Source organism: Vidua macroura, chromosome 23 (assembly GCF_024509145.1).
Source record: "Vidua macroura isolate BioBank_ID:100142 chromosome 23, ASM2450914v1, whole genome shotgun sequence".
In the NCBI taxonomy this organism is placed as follows: Eukaryota; Metazoa; Chordata; class Aves; order Passeriformes; family Viduidae; genus Vidua; species Vidua macroura.
In genome coordinates, this window is record NC_071593.1 from 3,581,553 (window position 1) to 3,606,620 (window position 25,068).

Consider the following 25,068-nt stretch of genomic DNA (forward strand, 5'->3'; position numbering starts at 1 on the left):
TCCGCGCGTTCCCGCCCCAAACCCGCCCTGTTTGAGCCCATTTCCGTGAGGGCCCCGCGCGTTCCAGCCCTAAACCCGCCCTGTTTGAGCCCATTTCCGTGAGGGCTCCGCGCGTTCCGGCCCCAAACCCGCCCTGTTTGAGCCCATTTCCGTGAGGGCTCCGCGCGTTCCAGCCCCAAACCCGCCCTGTTTGAGCCCATTTCCGTGAGGGCTCCGCGCGTTCCGGCCCCAAACCCGCCCTGTTTGAGCCCATTTCCGTGAGGGCTCCGCGCGTTCCAGCCCCAAACCCGCCCTGTTTGAGCCCATTTCCGTGAGGGCTCCGCGCGTTCCGGCCCCAAACCCGCCCTGTTTGAGCCCATTTCCGTGAGGGCGGTGCGGAGGCCGGGCCCACCCCAGGGGCGTTCCCGGGCCCCGCCTGCAGGGGGCGGTGCCGCCGCCCCATCGATCACTCGGCGCTCCCGCACTCGGGCGCACCCCCGCCAGCGCCCGCCGCCCCCCGCCGCCCCCCGCCCGCAGCGCAGGTGAGTCCGGGCGGCTCGGGGGGTCCCGAGGTGGCCCCAGGGGGACACGGGGGGGACTCGGGGCACCCCCGGCCCCGCTGCCATTCCCTTCTGCGTCAGCCGCCGCTCCCGCTCCTCGGGTCCGGCCTGAGGGGCCCCTCCCTGCCGCACGCCCCTCACGGCGCCCCGCCCCGCCCCGGGGCGGGTGGGCGAGGGGCGTCCCCGGTGCGTCCCGGTGCTGGCGCCCGCCGCGGGGCGCGGAGTGCGGCGCCGCGCCGGGCGCGGGGGTCTCAGCCTCGCGGTGGGGCCTGGGGGTCCCTCAGGGCCTCCCCGCCTGGCGCGGGCCGTTCGCCGCCTCCCGCTGCCCGGGACTCCCGCGGGGTCCGTCCCGCTCCGCCGGGCAAGGTGACCTTTCGCTTCCTCCCCGGCACGCGGTGCGAGCACACAGCTCTGTGCTGCCCATGCCCCGTGTCCCCGGCGCTGGCCCGAAGGCTCCTTCCCTCGCGGTTTTGGGTGACGGGGCGCTGGAAGAGCCCCCCGCCCGTCCGGCCGCTGCCCTGGCCCCGCCGCTCCAGGGCCTGCTCTGTGTCCCCGTGCGGAAAATTGCATCCTTTTTTTCGCTTTGAGCCAGGGCCTGCTTTGGGCTTTGCTTCTCACCCTGACAGTTCTTGTACTGTGTGTGTTAAGGAAATTAAAACATTGTCATAGAAAAGAGATGCCTTATTTTTCTTCCCAGGGCACAGCAGTGCACTGGAGAGTTAAAAATATAAAAGCCTTAAAACATTTGAAAGATTAGTATATGGTTAGATATGTCCCACGAGGCTAACGATGTGATGTACTTCATTTACAGTTCTTAGGGTGACCTCAGGCATGGTTCATGCACCAGAGGCTTTCAGTCACTGGGATGCTGATCTCTGCTGTGCTTAAATGTTTCTTTAAGGTTTTTGCTTTGGTTCCAAACGCCTGTAGATTCCTTTTTTTTTTTTTATTGACTTTTTTTCTAATAACAGTGTAACAGATGACTCTATATACTTTTGTTTGATCATGAATTTCTTGTCACTTTTATTAGAATAAAAACCTATAATATAAGCCGGTAGCCCAAGAGAACAAATGCTTAGTCTTTATTATGTGGAACAATAGTATTGTTTTTCAAAATTGTTTAGAAATTTTGCAAAGGCAAAACTGTTAAAACACATTTTATGTGAAGTCATGTGACTGAGCTGAATCGAACTTCTCTGTGCTGTTTTCTGTTTCATTTTTCAGGACAGCACAATTTCAGCCTTTAGAAAAAGCCTTTCATTGCTTGCTTAATTCTGGTTATTTAATTTAACTATTAGTTAAATATTTTCACTGCCTTTTAAAGAAAGAAATGAAAGTTTAAATGAGGCTGCATATAATCAAGCAAATCTCATTATGAGAAAACCCTAAATCTTAGTTTAAAATATAAATGTGACTCTTGAGGCTGTTTTTCCTTCTATTGTCAGCTGTAAATAAAGGATGTATCTTGCTTTTTCTGCTTTGTAGAATTCAATTGTTTAGGCATGTATATGAGATTGGGAGAGTGTTTTAAACACAAAATCGAGACATTTATTCCATTCTAATCTCAAGGAGTGGCCTGCATGCTTTTTTCCTTACTGTACCAGACTTCACCCTGCCCTTGCAGGAGCTATGAGTAATTTTGTAATTCAGTGATGAAAAAGTTGAACAGGGACTTTGGGATTTTCATGCCCTGATTACCACAGAAGTGAAACAGAAATAACTGGAGAAGAGTGAAGGGAAATATTCTGGAGTGTGACCAGCTTCTCTCATGTAGCTTTTTCTTCAGTGCAGTACTCTCTGCTGCCACTTCGAAAACCTGTTGCAGTAACTGTTGATGAGCTATTTTTGGGGCTTGTATCTGATTACTTCCCACACACACGCTCTCCCAAAAAGGGATTTGAGTAGGGTGAGTTGCCACACAGATGTCGTGTAAGAATTCTACAAAAATACAGTAGGCTTCAGGCTGCTACTTCAGACCTGGCTGCCAAACCCAGCATGGTGAAAATGTTGGCAGCAGAGGTCCAGGAAGCCAGTGCAAACTTCAGATCAACATGGAATTTTGTCCTTTCCTTTTCTGCAGGAGGATTGTAGATTCTCTGTGTTGATTATTGCACCACAAAGCAATGTTTTGGTTAGTAAAAGGATGGAAAGATGAACTTAATGTGCAAATCTCTCTATGAAGCTGATTGGACACTTAAAGGGCATAGGATAAAGCTTTTTTAAGGTAGAAATCAACCTTAGTGCTTTTACTTCTCATTAGATAGATGTCAGTAAGAACTGAAGTGACAGCAATGTCAGCTCGGCTGAGAGTGTATATTTCAGGCAATAATTTTATTGTTTTTTTCTTTCAGACTGAGACTAATTATGGAAGAGAAATCCAAACAATGACAGAAAAGAATTAGTTTCCTTCTTCTAGGACAGTCATGTTGGAAGGATTGGTAGCCTGGGTCCTCAACACCTACCTGGGCAAATATGTCAATAACCTGAACACAGACCAACTTTCAGTGGCACTTCTAAAGGGTGAGGGAGGCTTTGTGTTATCTTCTGTACTGTTTTCATATTGTGATTTAGAAAAGTGTTATTTTTTTGTGATAACTGAAAGGTGGAATAGACATAATCACTTAATACTGTGTTTGATATCTATATAAACCCTTTTAATACAGAGTTTGGTACTAGAACTTTATAATGAACAGTAACTGATCTTACGTTCTTTGCTCTTTATCAACACCCTTAAACCAATAAGTATGCTTAGCTACCTTAGCATGTTGAATTTATGTCATTTTTTCTTGATACTGTTCAGTCACTTTCCTGTTGAGGGACTGTGGCAGGAAGTGTCCTGCAGCCTCTTACCTTTTAGTGCTCATAGTTACTCCCCTGTAGTTTGGTTTGTGTCATGCTGCATCCACGAGTTTTGTACTTTGTACAGAGTCCTCAAATCAATGCTTTCTGTTCAACCTTTGCTGCTGTTATCTGCTGCTTCTGGTGAGAATGTTTTGTAATACTCCAAGGCTTCTCTGTGTGTGCTTTTCACAATACTAAGAAAATAAGTATCTCTTTTGAAAAGACAATAGGGAGAGGTTTTATCTGTGGCTACAACAAAGTTCAGTTCTAAAACCCCACAGAAGATTGCTTCTGGACAACATGATGAAATAGTTTGAGCACATGACGTTGGAAAATTAACGAGTGTATTAAGTAACCATTGTGATCTCAACACAACCTGAAGTGATAGGCTGGCTGTTCTTATTAAATCCCATTTAATTTTTTTAATAAACCAATGCCAGTTGTTTTGAGCTTACAGTGTTCAAGTTGGCTTTCTTTAACATAGTTTTGTTTAGCAGACTTGTCTTTTTCTTCCGCTTTGTATAGGTGCTGTTGAATTGGAAAACTTGCCACTAAAAAAAGATGCCTTAAAGGAGCTGGAATTACCATTTGAAGTAAAGGCAGGTTTGTATTTTGCTTGTGTGTGCAGGACAGATTTTTTAAAAACAGGAAGGTATTGCATGTTTTAGAGGACTTGTGAGTCAGAGGCTTGAACAAATGAGGTAGCCTGATTTTTAGGTTATTTCTGTTTTAGGTTGTTTGTTTCTTATACCACTTTTTCTTTGGGGATTTTCAAGGTTGATAAAATAAGCTTTCACAGGAATCTGATAGTGTTTCTGTTTCGTTTATTCAGGTTTCATTGGCAAAATAACACTACAGATCCCTTTTTATCGTCCACATGTGGATCCATGGGTGATATCTGTCTCAAAACTGCACTTAATTGGTGCACCAGAAAAAAGAGAAGAGTTTGATGAGGAAAGGGAAAAGTTGCAAGAAAGAGAACACAAGAAAGCCCTTCTGCTGGCACTTGAAGAAAAATGGAAGGTGAGTCACGCTTGTGTTTCATGATGAAGAAACCTCTGTGGTGGATTGTATTTAAGTCTCCTAACAAGAGACAGAACAAATGCACATGAAATGGAGTTAGAATTTGATTTCCACATGCTGACATAGTGCAGTTTCTGTCCTACCATCCCTCCCCATTATGTCCTGTGTCCCATATATGTCAGAGATACATAAATATCTTAAATTAACTTGTTTAGTTTTTCTTTCTCCCTGTTAATAGTGATTTCAGTGTAACAAAGTACATTGTCTCCTTACCAGCTGTTACAGTGGTTAGTAATGCTTATCCCTGTTTCCTCTTTCAGAAAGAGCAACAACAGAAAGGGGAGTCTTACTGGTACTCAGTTACTGCATCTGTAGTCACGAGAATTGTAGAAAACATTGAAGTAAGTCTTTGCTTTTGAGTGGTTGGCAGTTACACATTTGCCTTTAAAATGGAGAATAATTGTAGGATGGCAAAAAAAAGTACAGTGTGTTGAGAAAGTGGGTCGTTTATGGGGAGAAGGGCAGGGACTGCTGGTATCTGAGGAGAAGGTAGAACCAGGGAGTACAAATCAGAAATGAGGAATAGGGTTCCTACTAGGGTAAATATCTAGTAGAAATTTGTTGGAAAATTGCAGAAATTAAATATTAAATTGTTCCAGCATTAATGAAAAGTACTACTGTTTGCTATAATGATGTAAATAGTATATCTCTAGTAATGGTTTTTTTCTGTCCAGTTAAAAATCCAGGATGTGCATTTGAGGTTTGAAGATGGTGTCACAAATCCCTCACAGCCGTTTGCATTTGGCATCTGCATCAAAAATGTCTCAATGCAAAATGCAGTGTTTGAACCAGTAAGTGCAGCTTTTGTGTACAAGAGCATCTCAGATGGCATTGCTGCATTTTATGGGTGCTAGCAAATATTAAAAAAAAATGCGGCATTTTAAAAATCTTTTGATTGTTGTAATAAATTGACTCTGTGCATTTCATGGTTTTTGTTTGGTATATAGAAACTACATACTAAAACTAGAAACTAAAACCTACATGGCATGTGGTGTGTGAGCTTGACTTTACTCCACTTCTTCTACTCCAGGTGGAGAAGCTGATGCGGAAAAAACAGATGGATGTTGGTGATTTCAGTGTTTATTGGGATACTAGTTGCACTTTACTGGGTGACCTGCCTCCTGGTGAGCTACAGGTACATGAAAGAGGTTTTGCATATGAAAGAGAGATTATTGTTAGTCTCTTTTCTGTACTACAGTCTTGATTGATGTAGAATTTATTGGATCTGGTCTTCTAAGAGCAAGAGAAGTCTATGGTTTCATGCTTTATTGATAGGATACATGTGCAACCCACAAAGGCTGGCTGTGAAGTAGCTTGGTTTACTTCTGAAGAGAGAACATGTTCAAGAAGTTCTTTCCAATGGACTGGCCTGCTAATAAAGTACATTCTAGAACATGAAACCAATGCATCCTAATGACTATTGTACACTCATTTCTTAGAGAGTAATTTGCTTGTAACCCCCAGGAAGCAATGGACAGAAGTATGGAAAGTCGTGATCATAATTACATCATGGAGCCTGTCTGCACTTCTGCTCTTCTCAAGAGAAATTGTTCTAAGGAGCCTTTAAGATCCCGGCATACTCCGCGGCTGGAATGTGACATTCAGCTTGAGACGATACCCCTGAAGCTCTCCCAGGTAAATACCAGCCATTTACCTGCCAGTAACTGGAACAGAGATCATAACACTGTGGCAGTGTTTGTGACAATTTAAATGCTGTTATTGTAGCATAAAATTAATACTCTCTGAAAGATTTTGTTTGAGAGGCAGCTCAAAGAGATATATATAATAAGTTGTTCTAAAGTCAAGTGTTCAAAATTACTTATTTATTTTACTGAAATGGATTACTGCAAAAATAATTACATTGTTGTTTGATTATTGTAACAATAGGAAGGGTGCATATTGGTGGGAGTTGGTCTGTACAATGCACAATAGCAGCTGATGTTATGTTGATAACCTGACATGGAAGATTTCATTCTGTGTATTTGTAAATAAAGCTGTAAATGGAATGTCACACATGAACTACTAGTGGCTGGGGGAAGATATGTCACACTGGGGATCAAAACTGTGAATTAACATTAATCTTAATTCTGCACCTTGTACAGGCCATTGACGCCAGTTATCCAAACCTGTGGGTGGGTTTTTGGCTGGGTTTTTTCCTCTCCTCTTTTCCTGGGAAAACACTCACTGATCTCTGTCTTGTTTCATTAAAAGATGCAGTATCAGCAGATCATAGGATTTTTAAAGGAACTGGCTAGAAAGGAGCGACAGCTTAAATACAGGAAGTGGAAACCAAAGGTTACAGTAACAGAAAAGTAAGTACATCTCTATATGTGGTGTTGTCAGCTATATTAGAAAAACTAGAATGAGAAAAATACACAAACGTACATAATAATCATGTGTTAGAGATTCAGTTTTCATATTTTGTTCCCTACCTCAGAAATCAGTTTAAAATATTCAGACGTAATTCAAATATAAAATTATCCCTACCTGAAGCTTTCAATCCAGTCTGTGTAACTCTAAATTTTGTTGTCTACGCCTGATATGTGGCAGCTGGACTAAATCCCAGTGGAGCAGTGGGACCTTGGGGAGCTCTGTCCTATACAGTCTGTAGGACCAGCCCATCTGTGCTGCTGCTTTTCCTGGCTGCTGGCCCACTGCTTTTCACTGAGTCTCCTGGACTTTTCACCAGTTGGACATGCACTTGCACTTGCCACTTCATTTTTAATGAAATACTGGTAATAGAGTAATTGAAAATTGTTTCAGCTGCCGGGAATGGTGGATCTTTGCCCTGAATGCAAATCTTTCGGAGATCAGGGAGCAGAGGCAACGTTCCACCTGGGCATTTGCCCTGCATCGGGCCCGGGACGCGGTGTCCTACACGGACATGTACTACAGCAAGCTGAAGGGGGAGCCACTGTCTGCTGCAGACCAGGTATTTACACTTGAGTTTCTTCTACAGTGATGGTTAATGATCTTCCACCTGGTTTGTTTCATCTTTTCATATTTAAAACCTGGACAAGTTAAGAAACATTTTCAGTTGTACTGCAGGCCGTTTTCACTGAACTGACTGTCTGCTGACCACAGCAGAGATTTTAATGATGAGACCTGGGCTTGTGGGAGATGTGTGAGCTGCAAGGTTCATGTGCTTTTGTTTTGCACTGCAAAAAGCTTTCTGGTTTTTGACCTGTAACCAGTGTTCACCAAAAATAGCATTAACTGCTGTAGAATGCCTGTGACAGTTGGTAACATGCTTTCTTAACTCATGTTCTCTGTAGATCCAAAAGGTATTTAAATACCAGAAGTGTGTCTGCCCATATGCTTGGGTAGATAATTGGGAAAAATGGTGGCTATTTGACAGTTGGGGTTGTTTATTTTTTTGTTTTTCCAAGTTTATTTGAGGATGAAGAATTTAGTGCCTCTAATAATGAACCTATGACCTGCTTCAGAAAGAAAAAAACCCCATGAACTGTAATTAGCTGCTTTTTATCTTTAGGTATATTGGGACGTTTTCTTCAAATCAGTTCAGGGCACCATGTACCACACCGGTATTAAAGAATTAAAGGAATTCTATTGATACTTTTAAGTTGTATGTAATCCTTACTTTTGTTAATTGGGTATGAACTGTAATACAGTAGCTTAATGTACAGAAAATTTTTATAGTACTTGGCAAAGCCAGGTCTCATAGAGCATGTATTGTGTTCAGCAGAGCTGTGAAATGTAACAAGGGTAATGGCAGTGGACTAGAAAAATGTGTTTTGCTGTGTTGTTTCATGACAGATTTTTTTAGACTTGGGTGAATCATCAGTTCCCTCAAACAGCTTGTTAATCAGTACAAAGGAGACAGCATAGCTGAGTAACTGACTATGAATACTACATTGTCCTAATTTACCCAGTTCATTTCCTCCACCTTCTTTACTCAAGACAGAAGCTTTTTTTGCTCCTGGCTAAGCAAGGCATTCTGTTAAATCACTTTATTTACCCTGTTTTGATTTTTGTGCTGCAACTCTTGCTTCTTATTTGTAATAAGAGGATACAATTGCGAATTTTTTACAGTGCTAAAATAGTGTATTTTGCAATGCAAATAAGCTTTATTTATAATTCAGGGGAATGTCAATGTTACAGTTGTCTACATGACTTTCATTAATTTTCATGTGCTGGGGCACTTGGATATGATCATTAATGCCATCATAGTTTTTTCTGCAAGTCCTTAAATCAGTGCAGAGATACTTGGCATGTTTCTGAACAAGATTCTGCACTCCTTTATTGCAGGTACTTTACCTTTTTTTTTTCTTTCCAGGCAGAAATGCAACGTATTGAGGATGAGCTGACTTATGAGGAGTTGAAGGTTCTGTATGAGATAGTTCATAATAAATTTCATGACTTAGCTGAGGTGAGAACATTCTCTGTACAGGGTAATATTTGGAATCTTTAAGTGATTATCTGAGGTATTGTTCTGCTGGAGAAGCCTGAGCATGTATTTTTGTTGATTTGAAAGTGTGGCATTAATGCTAAAATGGCAGAAATGCTCAGTTCCTACAGCTTTTGCTGTTGCATCACTTGCACAGTGAAATCTTGTCTCGCCATATGATGATGTTCCCCAGCAGGATCCTTGCCAGAATTCCTAGGTCAGGTCCTCTTCATCTTAAAAACAGAGAATGGAAGTGAAGGCCTGTAATGAATATTTTCCCCAAATAAACACGTGACAGAAGTGAGCCTCATGGAAGTAGCTTGGGGAACACACTTCATTAAATATGGACTAATTTCTGTAATAACACAACATAATCGCTTGCAAATACAAATGCTAAAATGTAGAGTTGTACTTTATGTTATCAAACGACTTCTTTGGTTTAGTGTTTCTAGACTAAGATTTAAACGGTGACATATGGCTTCATATGTGCAGAATCACATGCATATTTTTATATTCATATGAATATGCAGCTGTTAAATGATGATATGTTGGTTACTTCTTTATTGCTGCTCTCCTCCAAGCTGAGTATTGATTGAGAATATCACTGCTGGGCTGCTGAGTAAATAGGAGATGAAATAGTGTTTTTCTTGTGGTATTTTTTGTACACTGGTGATACTCTTTCACTCAGCAGCAGTAACGTGTATGTCTTGAACGTTCGAACAGAGTGTTAAAGAGCCCTTCCCTGATTGCACTGGAGGCTCCCCTCCGGCAGAACCCGCCCGTGACAGCAGCTCTGGGATGCTGCAGTACCTGCAGTCGTGGTTTCCTGGCTGGGGAGGTTGGTATGGATATGCTCAGCACACATATGAAGGTGAACCTTTTGAAGGGCTGCTGCCAGACCCGAAGGAACAGTGGAATCCAGAAGACATACTGGGTATGGAAACACAGGGTTTGCTCCCGTGGTTTGGTACCTGTTCCAGGTGGGCAGAAAGAGCTCTGGGCTTGTACTGTTAAAGGATTCTCTGCCAGCTGATGTACCCAGGCAGCAGAGCCTGCCTAAAGCTGAACAACCTGGGCAGTGTGTCAGTGCCTGGGTACCTGATCATTTCCAAAGTGATACAGGGAATATATTTGCTTTCACTGTTACTGTCATTTATGGCAAAGAGCTTTGGGACTTCTGTTCAAGTGTATGTGTGGGTCATATGACAGGGTGTAACAGGAATAGTACTGGGTTGTTGGTGTCTTTGTAAATTCAGGCTTACATTACCTTGATTGAAATAAAAGAATATCATGGAATATTCTTTTTTTTTTTAAAGGAAAGAGGTCTGTCTGCTCTAAATTTTGTTTCTATTTTCCCCCCAAGAGATGGAGAAGTCTTTATTTTCATATTCATAGGAACTTTCTTGTTCTTCAGTAGCCCTCCAGAATACTTAATTTATTTAATGTTGTTGGTTTTGTTTTTTATTAGGCACGGATGAATTTTTTGATCCTGCTGCAGATGCTTCCAGCATGAATACCTTTACCAAGAGAGATCATGTTTTTGCTAAATTAAATCTACAGCTGCAGGGTGGCTCTTTCACTCTGTTGCATAGGAAGAAAAAGGTATTGCGTGCTGAAGAGACTGCTTTTATGCAGCTGGAGTTTTCAGGTATTAAGCCCATTTTTGTTCTTTCTTAAAAAAGATCAGAGCTACCTCACAATCATTGTACTATGTAACAAATTTCCATGTTAAATTTTTTAGTAGAAATTAATATGTATAAAGGCTTCAAAAATACTTGTTTGTTGGACAGTAGTTTTTATTTATAAAATATAAATAAAATGAATGCTGTACTAAAAGAAACAAAATAATGTATGTATTTATATTTCAGGTGTAAAGATCTTGGCAGAATCCCTTCCTCGCAGAAAGTCTTCCCTTCTCAAAATTCAGCTTGGTGGTCTTTTCTTGAGGGATTTGGCAACAGAAGGGACCATATTTCCAGTTCTTGTTTTTCCAAATCCTGTAGGTGACAAAAACCCTATAAGTAACTGTGTGGGATGCATAATTGTGTATGAAAATAGTCATACTCCAAAACTCAAAATGTTTCTTATCCCAGAAAGGGAAAACAAAAGTCTTGAGGAAATGTTTCCACCTGTTGAATTTACTTTCTCCCTCTCTTTCCAAATAGAATTTGTAGAACTCTTCATTTTTTATTCTGCTTTACTGTATGCTTGTGACTTCAACCTTTCAGTTATATGTGTGAGAAGAAGATAATTTATTGAACAACATTTGAGTTTTGGAACAATCAGCATTGCTGCTTAATCAGTGATTGCTCTTTTCCATAAAGCTGTGTGGCCCAAGTAATGGTTCTGTTTCACCTGTTTACTGGTAAACTAAATGCACAAATAAATTCTAGAAAATATTTCAGAGTTCTCTTCTGAGTGAACAAAATTTGAATCTAAAGCCATGGGGATATGCTGTACTTTGTACTGACTGCAATTTGCACTTCAGAGTTCAGCCTGTCTGCTGCAGGAGTGGCGAGTGTTTGCTACTTAGTCATATTGCTTACTTTTGCTTGACCATGTCAGGGGAAAAAAATGCATATAATAATCTCAGACTGTACATATAGTTCAACAGAAGAGACTTTTATGCTTATCAGGTGCCTTGGTTGATTTTATCTAAACAGTCTTTTTCTTTTAAATTCTTATTAGCAAAAAGAAGTTGGCTGCATGTCTTCCTTTGGACTCCAGAGTTTGTCCTCAGAAATGACTAATCAGAACACTGGTAAAGATATCATTTTATATTTGATTGGATAATTTCTACAAATGAGAATTTTCAAAAAATAAGTACCTAGAGTTTGAATTAGTGCAAATGCTTTTTGCACATGGTAAAGATAAAATCATAGAAGCTTTGTTCAAGGTGTAAGGTGCATTCAGGTTGACTTTAAAGAAAGGAAGAAATGATGTATTTCAAGACAATAGGAGTTGCTCTTACTGTTTGTTTAAAACGAAAAAGGAGTTCAACATCAGAACCCAAGTTATACAAAGGTTTTTGTATATATAAACTTGTTGAATTCTGTTGATTGTAAAAGCTGATCATATTACTTCCTTTTCTATTACTGAAGAATTCTTAGACATTTGTACTTTCCCAGTAGTTAAAAATCAGTTATTAAATTCATTGGGAGTTTTTTTTTGCTTTTGTCTTATTTGTTTGCTTTGAATTTTTTTCCAGGTGCTTTTTGTAAGTAATTTTTTATTCTGTTGCAGATCCTGATGCCCCAGTATTTGAGATGCTTTATGAAAGAAATCCAATTCACAGCACCTTTGAGAGGCGCCTGGAAGTCAGTACCAGACCACTAAATATTATTTACAATCCACAAGCCATTAAGAAAGTAGCAGACTTCTTCTACAAGGGAAGGGTTCATACCTCAGGTTAACCTTTAATGTGTTTTTTTTGGTGGGGTTGGGGTTTTGTTGGTGGAATTAAATCTTTTCTTGTCTTTAATTTTTATTTATTTTCATTCTTAGAAATATAAAGCACTAATCAAAGAATCTGCACTTTAAGTTCAAATTTAACAATACTTCGAGTCTTGTCTGGAGGGTTTTTTTCCTTTGTTTTGTTGTTTATTTAATTGATTCAGGGATTTTGCTTTGGTAGACTCATGCAACTTCTGCTTTAAAATTGCAAGTTGGTGTTATGCCCCATGGTGGATGTTCATGTCCCCTAAATTAAAATGCATAAATAAGGAGAAGGGACTTGTTCCTGTAATCTGTTCTAGCAATTGATGGAGTTTTTTTGAAAGGGCAGTTAAAAGAGTATTTCTATAGTAACGATACAGAGGAAATAGTATTCTAATTCCTGTTGTATTTTTTTGTTGATGAGATTAAGGCTGCCCTTTGTTAGAGCTTCTTGAGGTACCTTGATTTTTAGATTTGAACATACTCGTTCCTTAAATTTCTAAGCACAACAAGATGTAGGATTTTAGTACCTAAGCCTGTAACGCTATAATGTGGCCACCTTTGCAATTTTGGTTGTTCAGTTTCTGATGAGATGAGAAGTGACAGTAAGTAACATTAGGAACATGAAAATGTTCTTGAAATACCAGTTGTATTCCTGCTGATTGTGGTAAATACCAAAAGATTCAAGTTACGTGGTGTAAAGGTGTATGTGATATCTTTTCTTACAAGATGAGAATATTCCATAAATATTCAAGTTTCAAACAAACAAACCAACGAAGCAAACAAAAAGCCACTGCCTACACATGCACATCTTAGTGTTTAGTCCGAATTTCCTCTGTGGCTATACTTAGCACCCTTTCTGTATTACTCAAATTTAATTATTGGAGCTGAAGGTCTGTGGGGGCAAAGACCAGAAAATGGATTGGGAAGTATTTTTTAGGGAGATTATTTGTTTTGTGCTTAAATACTTTTCTGAGCGGCAGCCTGGTGATTAGGCACAGACTTTCGCCTGCTATGTTTTCCTGTTCTGTATTTTACTGCTAAAATTTAAAATAAATCTTTTGTCTTTTTTTTCTTCAATTTTTTCTTCTGATTCAATGATGGGTGAACAAAGTTAGTTTTCCTTCTCTTGTGCAGGTTTTGGTTATCAGTCTGAGTTAGAGGCAAGAGTGGCTGAAGCTGCCAGAAGACAGTACAACAAGCTGAAAATGCAGACAAAAGCTGAAATCAGACAAACAATCGATCGTTTATTAGTTGGAGACTTCATTGTAAGTTTTTGCCCCCAAAATGTTTATGTAGATTTTTATGCTTTTGGTTTAGGACTTGGAGCTCTGAAGAGTGGGGTTTGTTGTTGTTTGTGTGATGTTCTTTGTGAGCAGGAGGGGAGTTTTCCAGGAGGTGTTGTAGATGCCTTTTGCTGTCAATCAGTCCAGGCGTGAGGTGCAGGGCATGTTTTCACCTGCTGAAAATGTTTCTTTATTCACTGCAGGGAGAGTCTGTGATTTAACAAGGTACCAAACCTGAGTGTGGCTGGAGTTCGTGACAGTCAGCTCATCAGGAGAAAAAGTGGCTGATTAGATCTTTCACATGGCTTTTCTTGATTGGTTTTCTTGTGAGCTATTATGTCTTTCTTCTTAACTTTCAGGAAAACAGCAAAAGCTGGATCGTGTGCCTTGATATCTCTGCCCCTCAGGTGATCTTTCCTGATGATTTCAAGTTTGTGGATCCCGTGTTAGTTGTTGTAGATCTGGGAAGAATATTACTCACAAATTCTCAAGGTATGATCTAGAATTATTGCAGCTTTCCTTTTCTTTCTATCTTCTTCTAGAAAGTCAGAGCTTAAAAAAAGGGTAAAAAAGTACAGGGAAGTTTTGGGGGATGTTCCTGCTTTGTAAAGTAGAAAAAAGTCCTTAAGATAATAAAATGAAAGTTAATATTAGGCAATCAAGCCAGTTGGACAAAACCTGATGATGATAAAAATACTTTAGTTAAGTAGCTCTTACCTTTCATTTGGTTTTGAGGATCAGAAGAATTGTGTGGGCAGAATAATGGGTTCTTTTTTTGACAAGTTACTCAAAGTAGATCTTGCAGTAAGTGGGTTAAAAATGAGACAATAGTGTATTTTAATAGCTTCTGTACTATGTTGTGACTGGCACCTCTGTGAATGTAGAAGTATAGTAGGTTTCTTTTTGAGGAAAAAGGAAGTGACAGTGGAAGGAGGCAAGGAGAGTACCAGATATGCTTTGTGTTAAAAAAAATAGAACTTCAGATAGGATGATCAGATAATCATAGGAAACATCTGAGAAAGGAGAAGAATACTTTCATTTGTTTGTTTACTGTTTTTTTTAATCCACAGAAGATTCTAAGAGGAGTGCAGGTGCCATTTCTTCAGAAGTCAATGAATTGAGTGATGAAGAATATAAAACACCTCTTGCAACTCCTCCCAATACCCCACCGCCAGAATCCAACACCAACAGTGGCATCAAAATGTCTGAATTTACTGGAGTAGAAATAAGTGAAGAGCAGCTACAGGCACATTTAATGAGTAAAAAAATGTATGAGAGATACACGCTTTCTTTTATGGACCTTCAGATCATGGTGGGCCGAGTGAAAGACAACTGGAAACACGTTCAGGATAGTGATGTGGGTCCAACTCATGTGGTAGAAAAATTCAATGTTCACCTGCAGCTGGAGCACAGACTAATATACACATCTGACCCAAAATACCCAGGAGCTGTCTTGTCTGGCAACTTGCCAGACTTGAAAATTCACATCAATGAAGACAAAATGCTGGCTTTGAGGAACTGTTTGACACAGCTGAGTACGTCTGAAGCTAAGTCTTCAGATGCCCTACATTTAGGGAAAGACAAGATTTTTGCAGAGGTAGACCAGTTTGGCAGTTTGCATGATTCTGTAATGAATCTAACACAGAGTGTTGTCATGCTCGAGCAGCACACCCGGGAAGTTCTTGTTGAATCCCAGCTGCTTTTGGCTGAGTTCAAAGTCAACTGTATGCAGTTGGGTGTTGAGAGTAATGGGCGATATATCTCTGTGCTCAAGGTTTTTGGCACCAATGCCCATTTTGTGAAAAGGCCTTATGATGCAGAGGTGTCCCTGACTGTCCATGGCCTGTTACTGGTTGATACTATGCAAACATATGGAACAGATTTTGATCTTTTGATGGCTTCTCATAAGAACTTGAGCTTTTATGTACCAACAGGAAGCCTTCGAGACAGCAGGGCTCAGTCCCCAGTCTCAGGATCACAAGATACACATCCCATTGATGTTGCTGGTTTGGCAGAGAGATGCAGTACAGCCTCCAACACCTCACCCAGTAACAATGGAAAAGATCAAGAGGCCTTGATAAAATTGGAGTATCAGTTTGTGAGTGCAGAATGCCCATCGATGAACTTGGATAGCAGTCTGCAGGTGATCTCTTTACAGGTGAACAACCTGGATATCATCCTTAACCCAGAGACTATTGTTGAACTGATTGGGTTTCTCCAGAAATCTTTCCCCAAGGAGAAAGAAGATTCTAGTCCTCAGCCTTTAATAGCCGACTTGGAGAGAGGTTGGAGGGAGCAGGAAACATTCCAGTCTACTTATGCACAGAACACAGAGGTAGCAGTTGATATTCACTGGTTAAATGTACTCCTCCTCAGGACAGTTGCCATGACAAATGGAGAAAAATATGGCAGAAAAATTGCAACAGCCAGCATTGGTGGCACCAAAGTCAATGTCTCCATGTGTAGTAAACTGGATGTGAGTGGCTCTCTTGGATGCCTTCACCTTGTGGATCTGATCCAAGACAATGTAAAGAACCAGTATGTGGTGAGCATAGGGAGCACAGGGAGGTGTGAAAATCTCATTGGCAATGTAAATTTCTTTGAATCTTTATTCTTTAGGCTTGATGATGGAAATAGCCTTCCAGATGCTTTAAGTTTCACTTTCACAGAAAAGTCGAAAGAGGAGTGTTCTCTCAACCTCAAAATGGCCTCCTTACACTACAACCACTCAGCCAAATTTTTGAAAGAACTGACGTTGTCCATGGATGAGCTGGAAGAGAATTTCCGCAGCATGTTGAAAAGTGCAGCTTCAAAAGTTACAACAGTCTTGGCAACTAAAACTGCTGAATACAGTGAAATGGTTTCTTTGTTTGATACCACACCACGATCAAGAGATGTTGCCAGTGCAGAAGATAACGAAGGCGGCACATTTGGATCACAGTCCCTCAAAGCTGATACTATCAAGCTTATATTAAATGTAAACATTGAATCTCCAATTGTCTCCATACCTCGAAAGCCTGGTAGCTCTGAACTGCTTGTAGGTCATCTAGGACAAATATCTATTCAGAATTTTGTTCCGGGAGAAGATGAGTCTACAAGTGATAGGCTGCAAGTTGAAATTAAAGATATTAAGATGTATTCATTAAATAGTAGTCAATTTACAAACAAGAAGGAGCCTGCAAGTGGGACACCCCGAGGGCCACATTCTTCATCAGGTCCTGCGAGCACCAACAGCCAGGAAGAATCTCATTTTACTCGTCATGACTTCTTTGAATCACTACATAAAGGTCATGGTATGTTATTCAGAGGAGTCTTAATTATTATAATATGAATAGTATGTGTGTTAAAAATGTGTATTGACTGTATATTCTGCTTTACCCATCCTACTGAAACACATTGATCAGTTTTAACGACAATAGGCTAGTTATTATATTTATATCCATTTTTGGTCTCCTAAGCAAAAATGGAATGGTGCCTTTTAAGCATAAATTAAGCAAAACATAACCATAGAACCTTAGTCCAGCATTGCTTAGATTCTGAGCAAGTTCAATAGCTACTGTGTTACCTCTTCCATACAGTATTTATGAGTTCACTTACTCTAATGTTGTTTTAATTTCACTTTCTCTTAAAGCTTTCCACATTCTGAATAACACCACGATCCAGTTTAAATTGGAAAAGATACCACTAGAGAAAGATTTGGATTTAACTTTTCCTCTGTGTAATGAAGACTTTGGAATATCAAGCATTATGAAAATTGAAGGGAAATTTGTGAACCCTCTTCAGGTACAGAAATATAGTGTTTCCATTATCAATATAAAAATATTTCCCTGCATAGAAGATAAGTATTTTTCAGGACAGTATCTTCAGGTTTAATGTGTTGGTAGTTTAGAAATCAGATCCTAATACACATTGTTAGAAGAGACAGTCTTAATTCATAATAATAATGAGCAATGTTTAACCTTGTTTGGGGACATTTTAGGTATCTTTATGAATAAGTATAACTTATCTTGAACACAGAAGGAAAAGTAAATGTGTCACTGTCCAAATGACACTGTCCAAACAAGTTTAGTTGTAGTTGTAGTTGAAACTAAGAACTAATATGCCATTACCTTGAAAAAATCTGCGCAAGAGCAGAGGTTTTAAATAGAGAAAACTGGAACTTCTAGCACTTAGGAGGCAAATCATGATGGCTACATTGTTTCATATATTACTGTGTAAGCTCGGGTGGTGAATTGTTTTTAACTAACTGTGTGTGGATGGTTTTTGCCCAGGAATACAAGGTATCCCATTCTAGGATCCCATCCCATGTGTTTCTGGGTGGTGTCATCTTGCATAGCTCATACAGAAGAACTGTTTTGCTTCAGTTTTGCATTGTACCTTGTTTTGCATTGTTGTTACTATTATTGTTATTGTTATCTTGGATGAACTTAAAATTTGTGTGGTTTGGAATTCCACTTAGGAGTTTTAGAATATATGTATTGATTCCATTAATATAGAGAGCTCCAGTGTGATGATTGTTTCTTTTCTCTACATTGTAGGTGGTGTTAGCAAAACATGTATATGAACAAGTCCTTCAGACTCTGGATAATTTAATTTACAGTGAAGACTTGAACAAATTTTCAGCCACTTCTGTATTTCCAACTAGTCTTAGTTCTCCTTCAGCATCACTTCATAGTACAGGCACAGAATTCTTGAGTGAACGGAAGGAAAATGGCTTATTCAGCCACTCTAGTTTTAATTCTGTTCCAAACAAGCCCTTAGCTATCAGGGAAACAAAATCTTTTACTCAAATTCAAGCAAACTTTCACATCTCAGAGCTCCAGGTTCAGTTAAGTGGTGATCTCACACTTGGGGCACAAGATCTTGTCAGCCTTAAATTTCAGGATTTTGATGTTGAGTTTGCCAAAGATCACCCTCAAACCTTGTCCATTCAGATTGCCTTGCGTTCCCTGCTGATGGAAGATCTCTTGGAAAAGAAACCAGACTCTAAGTATAAGAACCTCATGGTGTCCCATGGAGCACCCAAACCATCCAGTTTAGCACATAAGGAATATCTTTCACAGTCCTGTCCCTCAGTATCCAATGCAGAATATCCAGACATGCCACGTTCCCTCCCTTCCCATATGGAAGAAGCACCTAATGTCTTTCAGCTGTACCAAAGACCAGTTTGTGCCTCCCGTAAGAAGCAAAAAGAAGATGCTGATTCTGAGTATCCTCTGACTCCACCTCCTTCTCCATCAGCAGACAGATCCAAGTTGCCCTGTGGAAAAAGTAACTTTGATGATTCATTAGTTCATATCAATATATTTCTGGTGGATAGGAAACATCCTGAATTTTCTTCTCGCTATAACAATATTAACCGTAGTGTAGATGTTGATTTTAATTGTCTAGATGTGTTAATAACTTTGCAAACTTGGGTAGTAATATTAGATTTCTTTGGGATTGGATCCACTGCTGATAACCATGCTATGAAGCCGCAGCCTGAAGATACTCAGCAGACAATCAAAGCAGAAATAAATTCCTTGTCAGCTTCTCAAGTCCAAGAGCCTGTAAACACTAAACTGGATCTAAAGGTATACTTGACGTGCAAAACAGTAATTGGATTGTCTGTCATAAAACATCTGGTTTATAGGAAATTAAGGTGACATTTACATCATGTGTTTTATTTTCTAGAGAGGATTGTACATAAATGCAGAAACGAATTAAAATGTGTGTAGATGTAGTTAAAAAAAAGGAGTTACAGAAAAGCTGAACATTTGCAAAATGCTTGGCTCCTTTGCTCTGTGACCCTCTCTTTAATGAAAAGGTTGCTTCAATATTAAAGACCTAACATGCTGCAATTGGCACTGTGCTGTTCTAGGTACTATGGAGTTTACTTGTACAAAAAGTCTATAAATATATATCCATATATGTTTATACATCTATATGTATAAACATGTTTTTTGAAAAACACATGTTGTGTGTGTATATAATATAGTCTTTGCCCAGAAGCTCTGCAGTCTAACTTACATGTGACAAAAAAGAAGATGAAGGTAACAGTGGTGAGATTTGTTCTTGGTCTGATCATTCTGAATTGCTTGGAGACCCATTAATGTGCAAACAAGGCAGTAAAAATGTTGCTCTCCTTCAGTGTCTCCCAATCAGATAATTGTTGTTTGGCATTTGTGTGTTACAGTGCAATTATCTTGGAAAAAAGCTAAACAGGATGTTCAAGCTCTGAAGTCATGTTTTTCATACCAATTTGTTCCTGTTTTATTTGACCAGGTCCATTCTTTATCCTTAGTCCTGAATAAGACAACCAGTGAGCTCGCTAAAGCCAGTGTGGCAAAACTTGCAGCTCACTTGGAAGTGATTGGTGAGTAGATTGAAGGGTTCAGGTTGTTCACAGCTTAAAATGAAGTGAGTGCACTGAGTAAAATTTTCACTGGAATTATGATTTTAAATGTTTTTCTTTTGGTGCTCATTGGGGTTTGTGTGTTTTTCCTGAGCAAAATGTACATTCTCCTCCCACTGCTTCTTCCTTTGCTTTTTTAGGGTTTATTTTAAATCATGGCATCCCTCCCAGTTGTCAAACCTTTCATCATTTAACTGTGATTGGCTGTGATTTTAATACTTCACTTTCACAGAGTAGAGCAATAGCTTTTACTACTGTTCTAGAGGAAAAAAAGTAATTCTATCTACGTTTCACAAATCAAAGTGGTGTGGTCACATGATGTGTGTAAAGCCTAGAGTAATGTGTGGGTTAATACAATTTTTGTAGCAGAAACACAGTTTTCTTTGAACATGAGGTTTAATGTTTAATTGAATTGACTTATTTAATTACTTGTAGTGAGGCTATCTCACTAATAGAAACTTCTGGTCTGTGTTTGAGGATCCTGATTCTCTGTTCTTTGTTTTTCAGAGGGAGATTTAGCCTTGCAGGGAAGTATTGGAAGTCTGTCCTTAAGTGATCTTACATCTCATGGAGAATTTTACAGAGAACGTTTCACTACAAGTGGTGAAGAGGCACTCATTTTTCAAATCTTCAAGTATGAATTTAAACTTTTTGTTACTCAATATTAGCTTGTTTCTCCATTAACTTCCAACCTCCCCCTGCAAAAAAACCCAAAAGTTGAACAAACCCAGAAAACCCAAGCCCACAACTGTCAGGGTTTCATGATTCTGCTTTGGCCTCTTGGGACTTAAGTGGGACTCTAGAATATTTTCAATTTTAAACTTAAGATTTTTAACTTATTGTTGTCTTGCAATGTGTGAAGAAATGGAAAAGGAGAGGTAGCTTTTTATTTACTTCTAAAGATGTTCTTGAAAGTATTTACATGATAGTTTGTTCCTAGCTAAAACTTTTTTTTTTTTAAGTTGGAAGAGATTTTCAGCTGATGAGATAGATTTTCCATTGCTTCTTAATTTTGGAATAAGGAGTTTGCTTTTATCATAATGTCAATTTGAATTTCTTTGTTATGTTTTAAGGAATAGGTCTTATCTTGTGATGTTTCCTAGTTTTCCAGTTAATCAGATTAGAAATTATCCAAGTAATGTTATGGAATTCATTTCAAATATGACAGCACACATTCAGAATTGAATGTACACATTGTCCTGCAGCAGAGTAGTTACCTTAAAAGCCACTGTTCTGATATAAAATCACCAAAGGTCTAACTGGTGTGCAGAGATTAAAGGCACATCTAAATGCAGAATAATTCTATTTGCTTAATTAAAACTCAGCAGCACTTAAATGTCCAAAATTTAGAAGTAATTAATACAAAACAAATTTTTCATGTCTGCAACTGAAATAGCGTTAATGACGTGCTGTGAACATCAGTTAAATCCTCTATATTACTATTTTGAACGCAGCAGAATGTCTAGTGCTGCTTCTGAAATGTGCCTAAGATAGGTAAACGTTAGTGCCAACCCTTCTGGCAGGTACGGGAGGCCGGACGCGCTGCTGCAGCGGGAGTGCGACGTGCGCGTCAGCCTGCGGATGGCCTCTGTGCAGTACGTGCACACGCAGCGCTTCCAGGCCGAGGTGGTGTCCTTCATCCAGCACTTCACTCAGCTCCAAGATGTCCTGGGGCGGCAGAGAGCAGCAATTGAAGGACAAACAGTACGTCTGGGCCTTTTTTCTGTTCTTTCCCAGCCTGGTTTTTTTGCAGTTGAAATGCAGTGTGTAATTTATGTTAATGCGTTAATGAAATGGTGGGAGGTTTTAGAGTTTTGGTGTTGGTAGAGGTTTCTCAGGCTCATCTTGTAGTCAAGAGACCTCAGTTAAGACGATCCTGCTGCTGTTTGAAAGTGCAGAATACCAAATTTGCACATTCCTTAAAACTTCAGCGCCTGATTTCTGCAGGATGCGCTGGAGAGAAAGGGTCAAGGTGTTATCTTGTCTTATTCTCCACTGCTCACGAGGTAAAAATACCTGACTTAGAACCAAGGAGAAGTTCTGTTCCACTCAGGTCTCTGATTTGGTTTGATGGCTGGTAGTCTGAGAAAATCAGAACTTCTGCATAGCAGAATGTATGAATATAGAGATTGTAGAGCAAGACAGAGCATATCAGTATAGAGTAAATAGGACATGATGGAGTGTTGCAATAATCAGGACAGCCATAGACCACATGACCCAATATGGGAGTAATTAATACAGTCAATGGTCTTCTTTTAAAATAAGCTTCTCATAATAGAAGGAAAGACAGTGAATACTTGGATATGAAAGTGCTGCATTGTGCATCAGGTAGGAAGTTTGAATCTGATTTTGAAACATCTGTTCTAAATGATGGGGTTTTGCTTTTTGCAAATAATTTTTCCTAAGTAATTTGTTATGTAGTGAGCTGAATAGTGTCCTGCCTCTTAGTTCAGTTAGAAAGGGTGTGTCACTCCTGAGTGCTGCACCTCTTGCACAGGTTTTTCCTGTTTACATAATAATACTTTTAAAATGACCCTTTTTCTCTGCCTAAAACAAGAGTTTGAGGGGTTTCTGTTGGTTGCTTTGTTGTTGTTTTTGTTTGGTATAAACTCTTACCATACCTTAATTTTCTAAACCAAAGGATAATGATCCTGAGTTCAGTACTAATCAGTGGAAAAGAATCACCTGCTTCCTGCAATTTTTTGTAATTATTTTTTAAATGTGTTTTTGCTCTTCCCAGGTGAGAGATAAAGCCCAGCGAGCTTCCCGAGTTCTTCTTGATATTGAGGCTGGGGCTCCTGTTCTGCTTATACCTGAGAGCTCCAAGTCTAACAGTCTTATTGTAGCTAATCTGGGCAAACTGAAAGTGAAGAACAGATTCCTGTTTGCAGGAATGCCGGGTACCTTTTCATTAAAGAACAAGGTAGGAACTTTGCTTCTTAATTTAGCAGCTTACAGTTCTGCTAGTTCTTGTGTGTTTTATTTCTAAATCAGAATTTTAAATGATTCTTAAATTTTACTTTATGGATTGACTTTATAGTTGTACTAATGAGAGTCTGTGCTAGTGTGCTGGCAAATCTTACAGATATGCCTTGCTGCTGATTGTGCTGTGCTGCCCTTCCTATCTTGAGCTTACTGTCTGAGGCATTGGGGCAGGGGGGAGACTGAACTGAGTGTCTGGAGAGAACAGAGGCAATAAAGGAGGCTGAGCTCACTCCAGCTGCTCTGGTGAGGAAGCAGGACCCAATCAGGTGCACACCTGAACGTGGGACCAGGATGGGCTTTCAGCTCACCCTTTTTGGTTACTCCAGCTGTTCACCACTCAAAATATCCAAAGTGTGAACAGCAGAAAACAGGAGTCTGTGTTGGCTGAGACTTGCTCTAACACACTGGAAAAACAGAATTGGGTTTTTGGTTTTTTTTCTGCTCTCATTGAAAACTGAGTGTGTGTAGTTGCTTTGATGAGGTGAAACCATGGGAAAGGTTTCCAGTGGCTGTACATGTGGCAAAGCATAGGACAGGAGTAGCTGGTGCTGCTCTTGACAGATGCACCCACAAAATTTGGGTGAAGGAAGATCCATCTTGGATGGCTTTCTCTATCTAACCCATTCAACAAAATAGGGGGTTGTCTGGGAACCCTCTAATTCGATTTTGAAGGGATTAGAAGTTAGATGGACTGAATTGCTGCAGTGGATTTGTGGTGAGTCTGTTTGGTATCTACCTGTGTCTTTGCTGTAAGGAAATAGTGGACTGTGCTGTTGGGTTGTTTCCTGTACTGTAGTGTGTTGATACAAGTACAGGTTTGTAAGCAGTAGACTCCTAAATTAACATTATAAGTTAAAGAAAGTGTGCACAATAATTCTGTTTCAGCCTAAAAATACTGTGTTATGTAGCACTGTAGAAATGTAGGTGTTTGAAATGGAATTAGGTGGGGTTTGGCTTTTTTTTGTTGGTTTTGTTTTCATTTTTCCTCTGTCCTATGTTTACTTTTGAGGATCGGATTTTACAAGGCAATGCATACAAGGATCCTGTTTTATTTGAGGTATTTCACATCCTTATGGCAGTGTTCAGGTGCTCCTCATTCATTCTATAAAAAAGAAGTTATTCTTCTGGAATTTAGCACTTAAAAAGCTACTTCATTTATTAAAAATGATGATTCTGTTCTAAAGGTTTTGCTGAATTCTATAAGAATTGGATGTAAACTTTTTGTGGTGTGCTCTTTATGCATGTCTGAAGAGCTGCTAATTTGGATTTAATTGCATGAATTCGTAGATTTATAGATGATGTGATGATTTTCCTTTGCATGTACTTTTCAGTTTTTTCTTTACAGTATGAAGTCAAATGTTAGTGTCTTCAATTTTTTTTCTTAAAATCCTTGGTTGTGTTTACAGTTAATTTTTCCAGTTTTTTCTTATGTTTAAAAACCATGTAAGGCAAGAAAATATAAACAATTAAAACCAGAAAGGGAAGTTTATGGTAGGGATTGATGTGACATCTGAAACTGGATACAGAAGGAAGATGGGAAATGATAGTAACAGTACAGGAGTCAGGGGCAAGGTGAGCAATCTTGGAGTAAGGGCTGAGTAAATCACTGAAGATGATTGCTTACCTGCATGTGGAACACAAGGTTAATTAATTGAAATGATTGACAGAGGAATCCTAGAACTGGCTTTGGAGTATAAAGGTGGCATGTAAACCTCTTCCACCAGACAAATCACAGAGTGGTTGGGACCATTCCATCAGAGAAGGCTGTCAGATGGGTCAAGCAGGATTTTTGGGAAAAGAAATTTCTAATGTTGACGTGGCTCTTTTTGTAGTGAAATTTGCAGGTTTTTGATGCAAAACAGCTCATGAATTTCCACTGGATATGTGGTGGTGGGGAGATGTCTAAAATATTTTATGTCAGTATAAGTTAATTTTTCTTCTTTTAACCGTGAGGAATTTACCACTAAGTGTAGGGATTTATCCAACCTTAAACTGCAGGAGAATTTTGGGACACATTTTGGTGTGACAACTGAAGTATTTAAAGTGCATAAAATGTGCATGTGTAGAAGTTTTAGTTCACATATTGTAATAAAATAT

The 25,068-nt window shown here is 39.6% G+C and overlaps 1 protein-coding gene across 8 annotated transcripts in view; it reads left to right on the forward strand.

The window, feature by feature from the left end:
* Nucleotides 1-486: 486 nt before the first annotated feature.
* The window catches only part of VPS13D (vacuolar protein sorting 13 homolog D), a 97,712-nt gene continuing 73,130 nt past the window's right edge, over nt 487-25,068 (forward strand). For 7 of the 8 annotated variants that reach the window (XR_008440411.1, XM_053997293.1, XM_053997295.1 and 4 more), the window contains exons 1-25: nt 487-521; nt 2,891-3,059; nt 3,906-3,983; nt 4,213-4,403; nt 4,724-4,804; nt 5,138-5,254; nt 5,494-5,598; nt 5,928-6,098; nt 6,675-6,775; nt 7,227-7,395; nt 8,761-8,853; nt 9,595-9,805; nt 10,340-10,519; nt 10,740-10,870; nt 11,560-11,632; nt 12,115-12,279; nt 13,444-13,574; nt 13,952-14,084; nt 14,663-16,885; nt 17,224-17,375; nt 18,131-19,165; nt 19,857-19,947; nt 20,494-20,620; nt 21,510-21,690; nt 22,727-22,909. Coding sequence is in view for 7 of the 8 variants with exons in the window: in XM_053997293.1 (XP_053853268.1) it covers nt 2,963-3,059; nt 3,906-3,983; nt 4,213-4,403; nt 4,724-4,804; nt 5,138-5,254; nt 5,494-5,598; nt 5,928-6,098; nt 6,675-6,775; nt 7,227-7,395; nt 8,761-8,853; nt 9,595-9,805; nt 10,340-10,519; nt 10,740-10,870; nt 11,560-11,632; nt 12,115-12,279; nt 13,444-13,574; nt 13,952-14,084; nt 14,663-16,885; nt 17,224-17,375; nt 18,131-19,165; nt 19,857-19,947; nt 20,494-20,620; nt 21,510-21,690; nt 22,727-22,909 (6,219 nt within the window). In the remaining variant the exon portion in view is untranslated. Of the gene's footprint in view, nt 522-2,890; nt 3,060-3,905; nt 3,984-4,212; nt 4,404-4,723; nt 4,805-5,137; nt 5,255-5,493; nt 5,599-5,927; nt 6,099-6,674; nt 6,776-7,226; nt 7,396-8,760; nt 8,854-9,594; nt 9,806-10,339; nt 10,520-10,739; nt 10,871-11,559; nt 11,633-12,114; nt 12,280-13,443; nt 13,575-13,951; nt 14,085-14,662; nt 16,886-17,223; nt 17,376-18,130; nt 19,166-19,856; nt 19,948-20,493; nt 20,621-21,509; nt 21,691-22,726; nt 22,910-25,068 lie in introns of those variants that run through there. The other variant, XM_053997300.1, reaches the window with a different exon arrangement.